The 20,113-nt window shown below is 39.5% G+C and overlaps 1 protein-coding gene across 5 annotated transcripts in view; it reads left to right on the forward strand.

Annotated features, from left to right (window-relative positions):
* Positions 1-20,113, forward strand: part of BNC2 (basonuclin zinc finger protein 2) — a 456,779-nt gene that overhangs the window by 306,197 nt on the left and 130,469 nt on the right. For all 5 annotated transcript variants that reach the window (XM_063609162.1, XM_055294185.2, XM_063609164.1 and 2 more), the window contains one exon: positions 15,605-15,840. In XM_063609162.1, the coding sequence (XP_063465232.1) occupies positions 15,605-15,840 (236 nt within the window). The remainder of the gene's footprint in view (positions 1-15,604; positions 15,841-20,113) is intronic.

The raw sequence follows: 20,113 nt of genomic DNA on the forward strand, positions 1-20,113 counted from the left end.
AAAACTTTAAAATCTGACCCCAGAAATTGCTCCAATAAAAATCTCATTGCTAACAACTTTTAGAACTCTTAAAGTAATCATGGAAAGAGTTTCATAAAAACAATCCCTAAAGACCTGTGTTAAATGTTAATCTATTGGAAATTAAAATAGTAGTCTAGGATCCAGAGCTTCTAAAAGCTGACCACTTGATGCTTGTAATTTGGAATTCTAAAGGGAGTTGAGGCAAGAGACCTGGAGTTCTCGAAACAATTAGCCTTGTAATTTAAGGCTTGCTTGGCTTTCTCCCAAAATAAAAGAATAAGCCTTCTTTTTTAACTTGTAAAATTACTTCAAATTAGCATTAAAATTTTTAAAATATCCAGGGCAGGACTGAAAATTAATGAAATAACCGGTTTCCATTTAGACCCTTTTCATACAGATTTTTAATTGTTTTATTCTACAAAGTAGGTGGTTTTGAAAAATCATTCTATTTCACATACTTCTTATCTTATTGAATGGCTGTTAGCTTCACACTGCCATGCCTGAACAGCTAGATGGACTCCATTGGACCCCAGGACCTGAAATGAGCATATTCCTGTGGAAACCACCTAAGTGACTTGAATTTGACTTTTAAGGAAAGTTGTGTTTAAAAAAAGTTGTGGAAAACTAAGAACTATAAACTATCACTGAGAGCCAATTTTGTAGGATCAGTGAAAAGCACTTTTATACTCTTACATTAAGAAAAAAAAGTATCTGAATATGTTCTTATTTCTGTGACCTTCACAGAAAATATTGGAAGTGAAGTCTGTAGAATTACAGGTTTACATTTATTTTAATTTATTTGAAGGTTTGAGGAGCAATTCCTGTTATTTAAAATAGAAATAAAAAATTGTTATTCACATTTCATGTGATAGATGTGTTCTTTTATAACTACCCCTCACCCACCCCCAGCACTATTTTATACATTTGAAAACTGAATTTTATAAAGGACACTACTTTGTTCTTTAAGTTAGCAGTATAGTTAAAAGTACATATTACTTTACATTTATTACCTATTTTGCATTATGTTTTATACTCATTTTACATTTCTATTACATACATTAATGAAGCACAGAAATCCCAGCTGTTGTCCTTATGGCAATTCTGTTCCCACATAAATGAGTTTTCTTCATTCAGACTCAAGTGTCACTTTGGGGTCCTGTGGCTTAGCCACCATGTTCCTTTGGAAAACTATAGTTCTTATCAAAATATTTATTGAAATTATATCCAGGCCTCAATTTCTCCTTTGTTTTATAGCCATAAAATTGCCAGTTTAAGCCTCTGTTTCTAGCATTTTAAGGAAACCCAAGTAAATTATGTCCCATCAGTAACCTCATTCACAGTTTAAGAAGCTTGTATTGTATGAATTTTTTTCCTTTTTTCTAATATCCTTATCTTGCAGTTAAAGCTTTTGCTTTTTCCAGATGAAATTCTGCATACTAAAAAGAGGTTAATTGACCCTTTGTTTGTTTTTCCTCCAGGACTTTTACAAAAGAAAAATAATCCTTTCTTTATAGATGCTCTTCTTACAGGCTTACTGTGTGACTGTTCTCTGACCCCTTTCCAGGGTCTATACTACACCTTTTTCTATAGCTATAAGGCCATCAGTCTAGCATATTGATCACAAATCTAGTGATTTGTGCTACTATTGTAGATGATTTTCCATAGTCTGTGTATTATGATTCAGTCTGTGTACCTTGCAATTAAGATTATTTTCCTTAACCATATTAGACTTCTATCCTGTTTTTCTACTAAAAGTGCATTGTAATCTCCCAAATAATACTTGACCTAGTAAGAAAGAAAATATGCCAGGTTTACTCAGAATTCCTACTTAGCCAGCAGCGCCACCTTACCCTCCAAATTGCCTTAATTACCCACCTTCACTTATTCTGTGAGGGGGTGCTGTCAAAAACAAAAGAAGGGTTGAGAAAGGGACATGGATGAAATTAAGAATTTGGTGGCATGGTGGAATCATACATTTACCCTTCCAGTGAAAATAGAATAATGGCTTTTTATTCTATTATATACACTTAACTGTGTTCATCCATCCAACAATATGATTACTCAACACTCTTGAGTGATTTTGTTTCAGGTATGGTTGCTGCTCAAAATCAAGGTCTTGAGATAAGTAGGAACATAAGTGATCCCAGGAAATGGTAGAGTCCATTTCCTCTTATATGAGGGAGCCTCTCTAGGCTACATGGAAAAAGAAAATAGAATATAAATCAAAACGGGAAAGAAAAGGTAGTCAGAGGAGTTAATAAGAAAAAAGAAAGACACTTGAACAGCGTTGAAAGTAAACATTCTGAGAAAATACAGCTTTACGGACGGAACCTCGCTTATCTCTCTGGCGTCATCTTGGATTCTTCTCTTGTTCATGTCCTGGCCGAATTGGCTTTGCCTGGAATACCCAACCCCCACCCCAGTGAAATTATGTTCTCATGTCACATACCCAGTGTGTGATTTTGTGTGTTAATATGTTTTTTTGTTTGTTTTTTGCTTTTTTTTTTTTTTTTTTGAGATGGGGCTCATTCTTTTGCTTAGGCTGGAGTGCAGTGGCTCGATCTTCGCTCACTGCAGCCTCAACTTCCCAGGCTCAAGTGATCCTCCCATCTCAGCCTCCCAAGGATCTGAGAGTATAGGTGTGCACCACAATGCTTGGCTAATTTTTGTATTTTTTGTAGAGACGGGGTCTCACCATGTTGTTCAGGCTAATCTCAAACTCGAGCTCAAGCGACCCACCCACCTCAGCCTCCCAAAGTGCTGGATTACAGGCATGAGCCACTGTGCCCTGCAGTGTAATTTTTAAAAGTCTGTTTTCTTCACTAGTGTATTAACTTCAAGTGGGCTCAAATCATAGCTGTTTTGTTCTTCACTAAATCTCTAAAACCTAGCATGGGACAGGAAATACACATTTAGTGACCAAATAGTAAAGTGCTAGTAATATGTGAAAGCGCTGGGAACCTCACTTTGGGCAGATCAGAGGGTCCATGTCAGAGAGTTACTAGGCTGGAAAGTAAATCAATCTGTCCAAGGTCCTCTGACCCAGGTTAAGGATTTTGTGTGTGGGCAAGAGAGAAGTGGGGCAGTTATGTGTGTGAAGAGGCTGGGGTCATCATTGGAAATTTTGAACAGAGAAAAGACTTACTTTAAGCAGTATTTTGAGAAGATTGACTTGGTTTTATTTAGCACATAATAGGCCAGTGAGAACAGAGAGAGACCAAATCAGGTAGGAGCCCTTGGAGTAATGAAGTTACGAAGGTCTAAAAGCCTGCTCTAAAATGGTATAAATTAGACTAGAAAGAAGAAATTGATCCAGGAAAAACCTCAATGGAAGAGTTTAAAGTGATTAAGGATGATGATGACCTAGGGAAGCAAGGGAAACTAGTCAGAGATAATTTTGAATGTTCTTGCTAGATAATGTTAAGGGAGGCAACACTGCCACCAAGATAGAAACTTTTATCTACAGTATGATCTCAACTATATAAAGTTGTGTATTGAAAAAAGTAGATGTAGATACATCAACATGTGGACAATCATTGTTTTGGGTGGTGGGATTATGGATAATTGTCTTTTTGTTTTCCTTTTTCTTGAATTTAGAACATTTTCTCAATGAGCACCTGTGAGAAAATGACACACGAAAAAGTCTGGTTTCAAATATTTTGGCCTAGTTTCCTAGTTCTACCTCTCACAGCAAAAGGAGTCAAGTATGTGTTTGGAGTTGAGCTTGGGCAGAGCTGAATTTAAAGGTTAGCGATCATCTGCATAGTGTAGCAATAGTTGGATTCCTATGGGCAAATTATCACAGGAGGGCAGCTGGAGAGGCAGTTTGTCTGGAAACCTGATGTTTCCTCTGAATATCGTTGATTTTGCCTCCAGATCTTCCAAACTGGAAAATCCCAATCTTTTTGTGGCTGTGCCTCATCTTCACTACAAGCATCTGTGTTTCCTCCTACTTCTTAGCTTGGTCTTGATTTTATGCTTTCTTCTCCTTTCTCCTTACATTAAGATTGTGGTCTTCAAGTCACTGGCTTGCTTATACTTAAAATAATTTTGAAAACTAAGGACTACCCTAACATTCTCGTATGCTGAGTTACTTGCCAATATCTTAACAGCAAGTAAGTGGCAGAGCTGGGATTAGACTCTGGCCCTAGAGACTCTTGTCTTTAATCTGGAAGACAACAAGCACCTTTTAAAAACACTGGAAACATGAAATCATTGCTTTCTGTCATTATTTTTTAACCTTAACTGTTGTTTCCAATCCTTTTCCCACAAATAACATTACCATAAATGTTCACTGGAAAGTCTTTTATTACTTAACATGCATGCCTACAATGAAAATTAATAAAATATCTAGAAATAGAAAGTTTATTTTAAAAATTGTCATCACAGTGATAAAATCCAAGCAATATAAATATTACAAATTTTAACAATTCGTTAAAGTGGATTTTTGTTAGAAATGTATCTGTCAGTGAAGTATCTGTCAGTGAAATAGATGGGACTATAAATTTTTTTCTTCGCAGATTAGTTCATGTATCCATGGATGAATAGTACTTATTACAAAAAAGAGAAAAGTTACACTATCAGTTCTGTTCCCAGTTTTCATTTCTACAGCTCTAACTGCTGAGACATCTGTTCACGTGAATACATGGGACTCGGAGGTTTGTTATCACATTGTCATTCATTTCTTGGAAGTCATTTCAAGTTGTATGCCAAAAATTACACAGCACTTGATTGGTTTGCTAAAAGCAAAGAAATTGAAACCATCCATCCTACGTATTACTCAGGTATTGTTATAGTCATTTCTTTTTCAATTTATGGAAAAGGGCTTTAAGAAGTTATATCAAATAATGATTTATTTTTATTTTTTTGGTAGATACAGGGTTTCGCTCTGTTGGCCAGGCTGGTCTCGAACTCTTGGCCTCAAGTGATCTGTCCTCCTAGGCCTCCCAAAGTGCTGGGATTATAGGCATGAGCCACCGAGTCCTGCCCTATAAATTTAATTGTTAGTTTTCAGTTTAGAGGCATGTTGCTTATCCCTGTATACCCAGAAAAGATTGAGAAAATAAAAATACTGTATTAGTTTTTAATTCAAATAACTTCTGCAATTTTTTTAACAAAATTCTTTTATCTTACTGTTGCAGACTTAGCTATCTTAATTGATGAAAATTTCCACCAGCTAGCCTAATTGGCAAATCCAATGATATGGTCAAATGATCATATTTGATCAGTGAGGCTGACAAATCTGACTTAATTTTTATTAGAAAAAGCTGAGTTCATATTTCAGTTCAAATAAATGCACTTTGAGAAAACTTATAAAAACATATCAATAAGTTATGGAATGCATCTTTTATGATACATTACTAAAACAGTCCAGAATAAAATGTGGTGCTAGTAAAATTTATTTATTCAGCTTATAATAGACATGCTATTTCTCATTACTTAATTAGTAATTATGTACTATAAAATATAACTTATTTATTAAATGAGAAGTATGTTAGAAGTCATGATATCACTTTTATAAATATGGTTCCATGTGTATCACACAATTTAGTGTTGGACTTTAGGAAAAAATTAGGTAAGAGTAATATATAAAAATATTTATCAATTTTGCTAGATATCATGACCAAACTTTTTATATGCTTAATGAAAGAGGAACTTACATACTTGCTAAAAATTAAGTGCTTTGACATTTGGATTATAATTTATTCTGTTATTTTTATTAGTATGTAGAAGGTATTCAAAATCTTTTAAGATGAACATGATTAATGATAAATATTTTGCTATTGTTTGATTATGTAGGCTATAACTACCTTACTAAATGATAAACATAGTTTCTGAAAGAAATTAGGTAAAATTTCTTAATAAAAATTCACTGTATTCTACAACTTTTTTAGGGACAGGAAAATATTCAAACTAAATTGAAAAGAGTGAGCATCACTTACATTTGCTTAGGGGCTTTTCTTCCCAAGTGATGACGCCTCCTGGGGATGAATGAGTGTTGAAGATAGTTGAAAAGAATATCTTAGCTTTGCATATGTGGAGTTCGAGGAGGGAGACCATTTTCATTATTGGACACTCATGCTTTGGTCCCATAGGATGCTTTGTAAAGAGCAATACATTACTAAAATAGACAAGAATGTAAGAGGAGAGTTCATTATCATTGCCCGTTTTACATGATGTCTGAATTCTGAACATTCCAGCATAGTCCTAAATCCTGTATGAGATCTAGCTACACTTTACTCATCTGTGTATAGTCAGGGAAATATGAGCCTTTATTAATTGTTTTTTGTTTGTTTGTTTTTTGAGACAGGGTCTCACTCTGTTGCTCAGGCTGGAGTGTAGTGGCTCAGTCACGGTTCACTGCAGCTTCGACCTCCGTGGGCTCAAGTGATCCTCCCACCTCAGCCTCCCGAGTAGCTGGGACTACAGGCATGTGCCACCATGCTCAGCTAATTTTTGTATTTTTTGTAGAGATGGGGTTTCACCATGTTGCCCAGGCTGGTCTCGAACTCCCAGGCTCGAACAATCCACCTGCCTCAGCTTCCCAAAGTGCTGGAATTACAGGTGTGAGCCACTGCAGCTGGCCTATTAATTCTTTTAATAATCAAATTGTGAATTATTTTAGCACTCAGAAGAGTTTTACACCCTGGGCCAGTGTACCATGTAGAATATAAGCCAAGTATATACCTTTATTTTGTAAAGAAGGAAGCGTACAATTTTCAGAAGAGAAACAAGAATGGATAGTCTTCATGTACTTGGAGGCCCATTCTCAAGTGGATCAGTTTTAGAGTAAATATGGAACTGCAAGATCTGGAAATTGGGCCCCTGTGTTTGCGTACCTCATGGAAGGCCTTTTTATACCCCGAGCTTAGGCATACTGTACTGAGAAGTCCACTGAATTAAGTCATGTCCCAGCGGAGTAATGCAAAAATGCCCTGCTCTCGTCACTTGGCTCTAAGCCATCCCTGCTCCTGTTTCTATCTCTAATTTTCAGTGTGGTATGTGAATGGGGGCACATGTGTCATAATCATCTGGGGCAATTTTCAAAGGCTGTGGTTTTTCTTTTCTTTCTTTCTTTTTTTTTTTTTGAGGCGGAGTTTCACTCTTGTTGCCCAGGTGGAGTGCAATAGCGCAGTCTTGGCTCACTGCCACCTCTGCCTCCCGGGTTCAAGAGATTCTCCTATCTCAGCCTCCCGAGTAGCTGGGATTACAGGTGTCCACCACCACTCCTGGCTAGTTTTTGTAGTTTTAGTAGAGATGTGGTTTCACTATATTGGCCGGGCTGGTCACAAACTCCTGACCTCTGGTGATCCCAAAGTGCTGGGCCTCCCAAAGTGCTGGGATTACAGGCATGAACCACCAAGCCTGGCCACAATTTTCAAAGTTAAAATAACCCTCTTACTTCTGAACTTTCCTACGTTAGTTGGTTATGGCACTGTGGCCAAGGTTCATCCAGTACCTTCACCAGCCACTGTTCCTGCTGGACAGCTGTTATGTCTCCCATGTGACAACTATTGCTTTAATTAAACTTCTGCACTCTTATCAGAATTTTACATCTAAAACTAAAAATCATTTTTATCTTTTAATCTTTTGCTGTTTAGAGATGGGGTCTCATTCTGTCACCCACGATGGAGTACAGTGCAGGATCATAGCTCACTGCAGCCTCCTGGGCTCAAGTGATCCTCCTGTCTCTGTTGCCTCAAGTAGCTGGGACTATAGGCTTGCTCTACCACACTTGTCCTTGCCTGGCTCATTAATTTTTTTTTTTTTTTTTTTTTTTTTTTTTGTGGACATGGTTTCACTGTGTTGTCCAGGCGGATCTCCAATTCCTGTCTTCAAGTGATCCTCCCATCTCAGCCTCCCAAAGCGTTGAGATTTCAGGCATGAACCACCACACCTACCCATTTTCCTCTTATAAAATGTTTAATACTTTCTTAATCCTATTAACAAGAAATAAAATTATAAGCTTTCCACAGGTCTTTGCCTTTACAAATACAGCTCCTTACTTACAGTCTGCTAATCTGATCTTTTTGGACTAATTTCCAACTATTTTGCTGCAAGCGTTACATTCTTTAGATGGTTCCCTAACACATACCCATTAATTCAGTGATTCTGAGTATGATCCTGGCCGGTAGCATCAGCATCTTCTGGAGAATTGTTAGAAATGTAGATTCTTGATGCCCAGACCCAGTGAATCAGAAACTCTGGGGGAGGTGGCCCAGCAGTCTGTTTTAACAGGTCCTCCATTTGATTCTGATGCACCCAATGAGTAAGAATCACTGCCTTAGTTCCGTCTACCTACAGTACTCTCCTCCTCCTTTCTTGCTTGCTGACTTCCAAGTTAGGAGACTGCATTCCCGGCAGCATTGCCCTCTCTTCTGTGTCCCACGGTACTTTGTCAAATCTTTTTTATGGCATTTATATTGCCTACATCTGTCTGCTTTTGAAGGTGGAGGCCACAGCATAAATTACTTTTGCATCTGCATACAGCACGTACCTCAGAGATGAGATAATAGGTGCTGGTGAATAAATGAATGTATGCATGAATGAAGAAGAGCATTTTAGGAGGAGTGGTGATCAATAAGGTCAGCTGCTATGGAGAGACTGTGGAGAATAATGAAGGAAAAAAGCTATTGGATTTCACAGAAAGGCAGGTGTTGGTGACCTTTGAAATGCTTGCTTCAGCAGAGTGATGGGCAAGTAGCCCAGATTGCTGGTAGTTAGGGACTTCCAACATGATGAGGACTTGCAGGCTTCATATTGACTATTTATTCGAACATGGGGTGAAAACAGAATTTTCTTGAGTGAAGTTGCTAAGTGACCTTAGGCCAGTTACCTAACCTGATTGAGCCTATAATCTCAGAATAAGCAGTAATAACAATACTGTGTTGTATGCTTTTTAATTGAAGGATTAAATGAGCTAATAGCCCCTAGAACAGGGATGTCCAATCTTTTGGCTTCCCTGGGCCACAATGGAAGAAGAATTGGCTTGGGCCACACATAAAATATACTAACACACTAACGATAGCTGATAAGCTAACAATAAATGGCAAAAAAAGTCTCATTTAAGAAAGTTTATGAACTTGTGTTGGGCCGCATTCAAAGCCGTCCTGGGCCATGGTTTGGACAAATTTGCTCTAGAATGATACCTGATATATAGTTGGTACTTAAAGGGTTATTTTCTTTATACTCTTCCTCACCATTATTTTTCCTTATTAATGCTAGTGACGGCATTCATCCCTCTTTGTAAATTTGTATAAGAGGTGAAATTGTTTAGAATACTCTTCATTCCATTCATTGCAGAAATTGTGAATTGCATTCAGCCTGGAACTAACATACTTTTAGTTGAACACCGACCACTACTTTGAAATTATTATTATTATTATTATTATTTTTGAGATGGAGTCTCGCTCTGTCACCTAGGCTGGAGTGCAGTGGCACAATCTCAGCTCACTGCAACCTCTGCCTCCCGGGTTCAAGTGATTCTCCTGCTTCAACCTCCTGAGTAGAGTAGCTGGGACTACAGGTGCGCGCTACCATGCCTGGCCAATTTTTGTATTTTTAGTAGAGACGTGGTTTCACCATATTGGCTAGGTTGGTGTCGAACTCCTGACCTCATGATCCGTCCGACTCGGCCTCCCAAAGTGCTGGGATTACAGGCATGAGCCACCATACCTGACCTTGAAATTACTTTTTAATCAGCTAGAAAAGTACCTCAAAGGGTAGTTGTAACAGAACTCTTTTAGTTCCAACTTACAGAATGTGACTTCAAGTAGACAGTGAGAAAAAGGTAGAGGGGAGGGCGAGAGGTAGTGGAGAGACAAGGACAGACAGATTTTGTTGGCTCATATAACAGAAAATTCCAGGGATAGTACCAGCCTCAAAGCCCTGCCAAATCTTCTGAATCAAACAATATTATCAGTACTAGATATTTGTCAGATCATCTTGCAGCCTATCTCTTCTTCATATGATTTGCATTCTCAAGCATATTCGTTAGGTACAAATTTAGAGGAAAGAGAAGAAATTCCTAGTAGTTCTAAGTAAGTTCCTGGATTCAATGGCACTGCCCAGACTTGGGTCACTTGCCTATTCTTGAACCAGTTGTTATGGTCAGGGTGCTGGAGCAGACTGGTTTTCTAGGCCTGGCTAAGGAATATTCAGTTCTATGAAATACTGGTATTGGCTGGGTATAGTGGCTCAATGCCTGTAATCCCAACACTTTCAGAGGCCGAGGCAGGTGGATCACTTGAGCCCAGAAGTTCGAGACCAGGCTGAACAACATGGGGAAACCCCATCTCTACAAAAAAAATACAGAAAAATTAGCTGGGTATGGTGGCATGCACCTCTAGTCCTAGCTACTTGAGAGACTGAGTCCCAGGAGATGGAGGCTTTGGGGAGCCGTGATCCTGCCACTGCACTCCAACCTGGGTCATAGAGTTAGAACCTGTCTCAACAACAACAACAAAAAACAGAAAAGAAAGAAATACTGGTGTTGAGTGTAAGGGACAAGTTCCCAAAAGGAAATGTAGCTTCTATTACCGGAATGAAGGGGAGTGGACACAGATCAGGCAAAAAATTGGTATCAACTCACTATAGAGAAAAGGGCTTTTCAAACTGTACTTCCAAGGTTCAGCCCACTGAGATACTTAAGCAAGTTGAAGAGAAAAAGGGAGTAATACATGACTGGATGTTCTCTAACCCATGATTACTCCAGCTTCACCTAGAGCAGCTTCACTTTTATATATTTTGTGTATGCAACTTCTGGTTAGATTTCATTTGGAAATGAATCTTTTTTTTTTTTTTTTTTCTAAATCCTGTGACGGAGTCTCACTCTGTCGCCCAGGCTAGAGGGCAGTGGTGCAATCTCGGCTCACTACAACCTCCGCCTCCTGGGTTCAAGTGATTCTCTTGCCTCAGCCTTCCAAGTAGCTGGGACTACGGGCATGTGCCACCATGCCCAGCTAATTTTTGTATTTTTAGTAAAGATAGGGTTTCCCCATGTTGGCCAGCCTGGTCTCCAACTCCTAACCTCCGGTGATCCGTTCACCTCAACCTCCCAAAGTGCTGGGATTACAGGTGTGAGTCATGGTGCCTGGCCTGAAAATGAATCTTGACGATACCATTGATATGGGACAAATCAGCAGATGGTTAGGCCCATAATATATTGAAGTGGGTGACATCTTTTCCCACTCCATCCTGATGAATGAGTTCTTGACCTCCCTTTTCCACAGCCCCACTGGCCTGACTCATATTCCTCACCCTACAGGATCCATACCTGACTCCTCCACAGTCAGATATATGAAGATCATGAAATTAGGCAGCAGTCCAGTTTTCAGCTTACAGATTTTATGCCACTTAAAAAATCATCATGTATCCTAGTTCTAGGGGTACTTCCCCAAAAGCTGTCACAACTTGGTGACTCGATATGATCAATATGATCTAGTAATTGTAAAGCAGACGATTTTGATATATTCAAGAAATTTGACAGATCATAATCTTTGATGATATGTTTATGCTGAAATTTGCAAGTTAGGCAGTTTATTTTTATTTTTATTTTTTGAGATGGAATCTCGCTCTGTCACCAGGCTGGAGCGCAGTGGCTTGATCTTGGCTCATTGCAACCTACACCTCCCGGGTTCAAGCGATTCTCCTGCCTCAGCCTCCTGAGTAGCTGGGACTACAGGCGTGCGCCACCACACCCAGCTAATTTTTGTATTTTTAGTAGAAACAGGGTTTCACCATATTGGCCAGGATGGTCTTGATCTCTTGACCTCGTGATCCACCCGCCTCAGCCTCCCAAAGTGCTGGGATTACAGGTGTGAGCCACCGTGCCTGGCCCAGTTTAGTATTTTTTAAGTCTTCATCTATGGCTCATCTCCTAGGTAACTGCTTCCTAAAGCACACTCTTAGAGCTTTTTTGTGATCTGCCATTGACTTCCATTAAATATCTAGCCCACCTTTTCATCATCATCAGGGCCCAAACAAAGCTGGTGAGGTGTCTGTTTGTGTAAATAAAGTTTGTTTGTTTGCTTTTGGAGACAGGGTCTTACTCTTCTACCCAAGCTGAAGTGCAGTGGCACAATCATTGCTCCACTGCAGCCTTGACCCCCAGGGCCCAAGCAATCCTCCCACCTCAGCCTCCCAAGTAGCTAGGACTACAGGTGTGCCTGGCTAATTTTTTATTTTTTTGTAGAGACAGGGTTTCACTGTGTTGCCTAAGCTGATCTCAAACTCTTGGGCTCAAGCAATTCTCCTGCCTTGGCCACCCAAAGTGCTTGGATTACAGGTGTGAGCCACTGCACCTGGCCTAAGTACAGTTTTATTGGAACACTGACACACCTAATAGTTTAAGTCTTATCTGTGTATGGCTGCTTTCTTGCTATAAAAGCAGAGGTGAATAGGTGTGAAAGAGAACGTATAACCCACAAACCTAAAATATTTACTACCTGGCCATTATAGAATAAGTTGTTGACCTTTGCTGTATATTTATGTGGTTTATAACAGTTTTTCTACTTTTCTCTTTTTTTTTTTGAGACAGGGTCTCACTCTGTTGCCCAGGCTGGAATGCAGTGATACAATCATGGCTCACTGCAGCCTGGATCTCTCCTGGGCTCAGATGATCCTCCTACTCCAGCCTCCCGAGTAGCTGGGACCACAGGTGGGCGCCACCATGCCCAGCTAATTTTTCCATTTTTTGTAGAGGTGGGAGTTTCACCACATTGCCCAGGCCAGTCTTGAACTCTTGGCTTAGGCAATCTGCCATCTCGCTTCCCAAAGTGCTGGGATTACAGGTGTGAGCCACCTTGCCCAGCTGTATTCCTACTTACTAACATATGGTATGCTTATGAAGAAGAATCAACTAGTGTCCTTATAATATCCTCAGTCTCAGGTGTTCTCGAAAGCATATCTAGGGAAATATTTTTGTTCTTTCTGTGCTCTTTTAATTCTCTAACGATTCTCTCTTTTCTTCTGTACCCTTAACAGTTTAGTCCTCTTCATCTTTAAAACAACCAACCTTGGCCTGGTGTGTTGGCTCACGCCTGTAATCCCAGCACTTTGGGAGGCTGAGGTGGGCAGATCACGAGGTCAGGAGATCAAGACCATCCTGGCTAACACGGTGAAACCCCGTCTCTACTAAAAATACAAAAAAAAAAAAAAAAATTAGCCAGGCGTGGTGGTGGGTGCCTGTAGTCCCAGCTAGTCTGGAGGCTGAGGCAGGAGAATGGCATGAAACTGGGAGGTGGAGCTTGCAGTGAGCTGAGATCATGCCACTGCACTCCAGCGTGGGCGACAGAGCGAGACTCCATCTTAAAAAAAAATAAAAAATAAAACAACCAACCTTTTTTAATAAGCGGGAGAGAGAGTGATTATGGTTTTTTTCACCTACAATTTGAACGCATTTGCACACACAGCTGCATGTACTTAATGCAGAGATGCAAGGTGCCAAGTACATGCACAAAAATCAGGATTTTGTGTCATTTTATTTCCTTTCTACTGACTCCTGTCAGTTTCGTATTTGCTGTTGTCATAGAAGTCTGTTTTGTAAAGAACTATCTGATACGGTTGAGGAGAGCTGATGAAGGGAAGTGGAGGAGGAGCAGATCCCCCCTGATCTGGTCACTGGATTCTGTTAGCAGAGCAGCCACTCATCAGAAGGCTGAGTAGTTAAGCTGTACTTGAAGAAGAACAGGGATAGTAATACCCCATCCCTGCTTTTTTGCAGTCTAAATGCCCTGTGGAGTGAGAGAAAACTTCAATCCCTAGGCTTGTGAATCCCTTATCTTTCCCAAACGTTAAATTAATTTTTAAGGCTATTTATTCAAAGTTGACTTAACCACTAGAATAGGGAAGATCAGACAAATCAGCTGCAAGAAATGAAGTATGAGAAAACCCGAACTCTTTGACAAAGTATTCCTGGGAGTAAATGTGTTGAATGAAGCCAGCGGGTAAATGATAAGGGCCTTTACACTGTGGATGTTAGAAAGCAATTTATCAAGAGTACATGAACTCTCTGGTGACCACAAGTCAGGAGGAAATGAGAGTGGAGGAGGAGCCCTGAAAAAATACATATGAAATACTAAAAAATCTGTGTGCACGCACTTTTAAATTCCTCCATTATTATGCAGTAATATTGCTGTAGTAAAATAAGAGTTGCTGAGAATGCACATGTGGTGTAGCCCATACCATTAGGGATAAGGTGTTAGGAAAAGCAGCTGAGAAAGGCCACACAGTAGTTTAGAATTTGCAGAAACCTTAGGTACATAACTTAGGTGTAGTTATGACTTGAGCCTAGATGTTGGCTGATACTCATTTGCCCGACTCATGAGGTTAGATGACCATCCTTCAGGCTTATGTGTTCGTCTTGTTTAATTCCTAAATGGGCATATGCATATAATTCTGACAGTTTTGAATGCCTTTTGTATTCTCTTAAGGAGTTTAGAGAGCCTCTCACTCGTTATCTCACTAATCTTTGCAGCATCTCTTTAAGCCCTACAGATAAGACAGTGTTATTGCTTGAGGAACTGAGGCAAAATGTAATTATATTATTAGCAATAGGGTGTGCAGTAACTCAGATATGGATGGGGACTAGAATTTATGACCTTATTTTGGCATTTAGTTCTAGAGAAGAGATGGCGTTTCTTAAATTTGAGGAGAAAAAGCACCCAATTGTTGAAATTTTCATTTTATTAAAAGTGTTTACTCTGAGAATGGTCATCCTCAGCTTTTTCTGCTGAGATAATACAGTTAGCTGAAAATACACCAGAAATTCCCAAATGTTGGTTTGTCATTTGTTTCCATTTTCATCTATACCTTTAGAGCTATTAACAAAGTGACTTGTTCTTTCTTTTGAAAATTATGACTTTCATTTTCTTTTTTATCCTGAATAACTTTCAGAAAACATGCCAGTGAACCCAAAAGCTATCTAACAGGTGACTAACGAGAGAAATTGGGAGAACTAGGTTTTTTGGATAACCCCCTATAGCTAATATGACTTGACTTAAATTACTAGCCCTCCACACAGATGTCAGCTTTCCTTATTCCCTCCAAATTAGGTCTTTCATCCCTATCGTCTAAAGAACACTCTCTTCCTCTTCTTTAACCATTCAGGTATTATAAGGGGTGAATCTTATTCAGAAAAGTGATATTGATTGAGCCTCCCCATATGGCATGAGTTAGGAATTGTTTTGTTTTGTTTTTGGTGGGGGGTGGGGGACACCATCGTAACTTGGGTTGAAACACAGTTCAGTTAACAAATCAATGAGGTCTTTAGCACCAGCCACAGTCATTTAAAAACATCCTGAGTGGCCCTTTATCTTAAAGTTGAATGTGTTTTGTATTTGTTGTTGCCTGCAATTTATAAACACACCGAATTTAAAAAATAGGAAAGAGAAGGGGTAGAACAGAAAGGAGGTGTCAGAGAACTATTTTCTTTGCAAGATCCTGCTTAAACACCTATGGCGAACATTCATGTGTAGAAATGGAGCCCTGGTAACTTCCAGCCATGTTTCTAACTCCTATTCTCTCTCTTTATCTCTTTATTCCCAACACCCCCATCTCTGGAACTTTGGCGGGACCACCACAGCCTTGGATAAGCTCAGCACGCAGCACCTGTACCACCCCACCCAAGTGGAGATTGTGCAGTCCAACGTCGTGTTTGACATCAGCAGCCTGATGCTCTATGGGACACAAGCGGTGCCTGTGCGGCTAAAGATCCTGCTGGACCGTCTCTTCAGTGTCCTGAAGCAAGAGGAGGTACTGCACATACTGCATGGCCTTGGCTGGACTCTGCGGGACTATGTCCGAGGATACATCCTTCAGGTAGGGGGAGGACTTGAACGCCGCCGGTGTCCGGGGCCGACTGTGGGTGGGGAAGGGTAAGAGCCCTTGGCAAACCTCGCAGGAAGGGCTGCACACCCTCCTCTGGTTAAAGTGGTCATTTCAGCAGGATTGTCAGGGAAGGGGAAAGGAGAGAGACAAAGCAGTCCACTGTCGGGCCTCAGGGTGTATTAGAAGGAAAACTTGGCGTCTTGACTTGCGTTACCTTTGTTTGCACCTTTTTGAATTCAACTCTTTCTCTACAACATGGGCTTTCTGGCTTCTCCAGCAAGTCTTATTATCACCCTATTAAAAAGGAGGGCTCTTTGAGGCGGGTAATGGGTGTGTGAAAATCTGAGATTACCCTTCACTTGGGTTTATCAGGGCTTTTTCTCATACTCGGTTTGCAGGTACAGTGTTTTTCTTGGTTGTCTTTGTACCTAAAGGTATACATTTTACTATTTATTTTTTTTTCAGCCAACTCAAAGATAGAACTATAATCCATATAAACTTATATAACCAGTAAACCCTCACATGATAGCCTTCAGATTTCTACATTCTGAAACACACAGACATGGTTTTAGATTTGGTCTTTGCAGAACCACTAGCCTTGAGTGTCTCTTTTGTATCAATGGCACTTCTGACCTGGTAAGGGCTTTAAGAGTTTTCTGGGAGGCCCACAGCCTTCATGCACCCCCATCTCCCATCCCTCCCTTTCTTCATCTCATTTTTGCAATGTGTCATGTGTCATTTGCATTGTATACTTTGCCTCTGAAATGTGTTTATGGCTATCTGTCTTCCTACAACCCTTGAGGGGTCAATGTTGAGAACAGCATTTTGGGAGACCCCAGGATCCAAAGAGGCTACACTGGATGATGAAGAATTACCCCTCTCGCCGAAGGAGATCTCAATTTGAGCAGGTAGAATCTGAAGCAATTTTTCAAATTTCCCATGAGGTTAATACCAGGAGTCATGACCCCTTCAAAAACAATTGGTTTTGGCCGCGCCAGCCTTGTACAGTGCTAGACACATCTCCACTGTTTACTCCCTGAGCTACTGTGTGTTACATGAAGGGCATTAGCTGCCAGCTTGACATGTGAGGAGTGGGGAGCCTCAGTCTGCCTCTCGTTTTAACCTGGCATCAGTACACACAGATTCTTGTCATTTTCCTGTGTGGTACCTCCAGCTGTTAGCTGGGACAGGAGAGCAGTGGAAGGATAGTGAGTAGACATAGGGAAAGGTAAGGGAGGTGGAATAACCTGTCTGCTCTCAGAATAGAATGGCATCTTAATTTAGTGAGAATCTCAACTGGGAAGACCCAGAAAATTTGGCCCTCAAAAGATGAGATGATGGTGATAATAGTAGCAATTATATATTACGTTTTCAGTTTATAGAGCATGTTTACAAGCATTATCTCATTTGCCTCAGGATGGGGACATTTCAATGGGTTAAAGTAGGAAGATAAGTCTTGGACGGTCAGGGGGCATGAGGGGGAACAAGATCTAGGAGGAAGGGGCCAGGAAAAATAAATAAGGAACTGGTTTCACAATCCCTGCTTATACTGGCCCCAAGATGCATACAGTGCTACATCTTTCTATAATCATTTCTACAACATGATTATTAATGTCTGTTTTGAATGGATTTTACCCTACACAAAGAGAACAACCTCTTACAGTTGTTTGTATGGAACTGTTAGCTTGGCTAACAGTCCTTTCTTTATTCCAAACCAACAAGTATTTTGCCCCAATCTGGTACCATCTTTATTACCTCCACTATGCTGCTTATACTTCTGTCATTAATATTGTATTTCAGTTTCATGTGTATTTGTTGCCTAAGATATTTACACCTGTATACCTATGCAGAGACACAAGCATATACATTGTATCTTTCTGTCCAAACAAATAGGTATGTGCAGGGCTATGCCGATTTGCCATTTTAACAAAGCTCAGGTAGCACTTTGATAGCAGTAAACATAAAGCCTGATAATGTTTCTGTGTTATGGTCCTATTGTTCTGCCTTGGCCAGTGCCTGTTTTTTATTTTACTTGAAATAATTATTTAGATGTTAGTTTTTCCCCAACTTGTGAACATATCTCTAATGCAAGTATAAAAAATGTAAATGTACTCTGTATTTCTTTTTATATGAGGGCCCAGTATTTGGCAGCGGTGTCAAATCTTTTGGCTTCCTTGGCCACGTTGGAAGAAAAATTGTTTTGGGCCACACATAAAATATACTAACAATAGCTGATGAGCTTAAAAAAAAAGTCTCATAATGTTTTAAGAAAGTTTACAAATTTGTGTTGGGCCACATTCGGAGCCTTCATGGGCCACATGCAGCCCGTGGGCTGTGGGTTGGACAAGCTTGATTTAAAGATACAAAATTGCAAGAGAAATTAAGTTTGAGAGGAAAACCAGGAACTAAAATTTATAAATCTCCTATTTTATGGTGAAATACTGCATATAGAGAGCATTTTCATTTATTGTAATACTTAAATTATAATTAATTTTTATTATTTTAATATAGATTTTGACAGTCTCAAATTTAATATAATGTTTCTCCATTCAGAGTCTAAAATTGACATTTTGAGAAAACTAAAGATGATTTTTACATTAGAGGAGTTCTAGGTTTAGTTTCTGTCTTGTTTTATTGGTAGAATTGATGTAATGTAGATTTATTTAAATGATGGTTTTTGTCATTCAGCATTTATAATCTACTTGTTCTTTGTTAAAACAGTTCTCGGTTTGGAAAAAAAAGCAAATGGTTCCAGAACACCAAAACTGCTACCACTTATGTAGTGAGAAAATGCTTGTTTTGTTAAGAAAAACGAGAGAGACTGTAAAAGTAAACGCTTTTCTTCTAAAGTAATATTATTTGATAATTGGCCAATATTTTAAAGATTGTATGTGGTAATGATAAGGTGTGCGCAAGTTACTTTGAATATAATTGTATATGGTATTTTTGTAAAAGTAGGCTATAAAATGTGTGTCCGAAGTCTGTGGAACCCCATAATGCTCTATTAGTGTACAAGTCATTTTATCTGGCTAAAACTCAATTGTCTTGTAGCCCTCAAGGCATCAATTTTAACATTATTGGTCTCAACAACAGTATATTGAATATTATGTCAGTTAAAGGAGAATAATTATCAAGGCAGGTTAGGGTGGCTGTTAGTCTTACCACATATTGACTTGGTTAGCAGTTGGCTATAGATTGTGTTCCTGGGCAAATGAAGATGTACGGTAAGTTGAACTAGTCAAGCCAGGATATTAATTTAACTCTCTGTGGGACCAAGCCTGCATCCTTTATGTGTACACAGCTACTCCTGCCTTTTGAGATACCTTTAAGTGTGGAAGAATGACAGTTGTCTGATCTGATTTTGAATTTTTGGACGTAGGGGGAAGAGGGGAGCAGAACTTTCAAAACTGTGGTTTATGAAGAGGTTATTATTAGAAAAAGGGAGATGATAATGATGCTACAGATACATTTAAAAGGCTGGCACATCGATCAAAGATCCTGTACTTTTTAAATAAAATTAATTTTCACCTATGTGAGTGTCTATATAATTCACAAGCTAGCCAATTGGGTATAAAATGCATAACATAACTTGGACTACAACTACTTAAGAAGTCAGGTAATATATTCAGAACCCAATATTCTCCTGTGTACTTATTATTTATTCAGAAAGTACAGAAAGTTAGCTTTTAAGCATTTTCCAGAAAACAACAAAAATGGGAATATGCAATTAGATGCTAAAATCTAAATACAAGGGAGAATATGATGTTTTTTCTACTACTAAGGAATAATTCTGGCCAGGTGTGGTGGCTCACACCTGCAAATCCCAGCACTTTCGGAGGCCAAGGCGGGTAAATCACTTGAGGTCAGGAGTTAGAGACCAGCCTGGCCAATATGGTGAAACCCTGTCTCTACTAAAATACAAAAATCAGCCGGGTATGGTGGCATGTGCCTGTTAACCCAGCTACTTGGGAAGCTGAGGCAGGAGAATTGCTTGAACTCGGGAAGCAGAGGTTGCAGTGAGCCAAGATGGTACCATTGCACTCCAGCCTGGGCATTGCAGCGAGACTCCATCTGAAAAGAAAAAAGAAAAAAAAAAAAAGAAGAAGAAGAATTCTTAGTTCAGGTCTGTATCTCATGATACATTTATTGACCATGAATGGAAGCAATGGCCCCTCTTTTTTCCTTTCCCCATTTTCCCCTCTGTCCTTGACCCAGGAAATAAGAATACAGGTGATTATCACTGTTGAATTGAGTCATTTAAAAG

Source organism: Symphalangus syndactylus, chromosome 9, assembly GCF_028878055.3.
Source record: "Symphalangus syndactylus isolate Jambi chromosome 9, NHGRI_mSymSyn1-v2.1_pri, whole genome shotgun sequence".
Classification (NCBI taxonomy): domain Eukaryota; kingdom Metazoa; phylum Chordata; class Mammalia; order Primates; family Hylobatidae; genus Symphalangus; species Symphalangus syndactylus.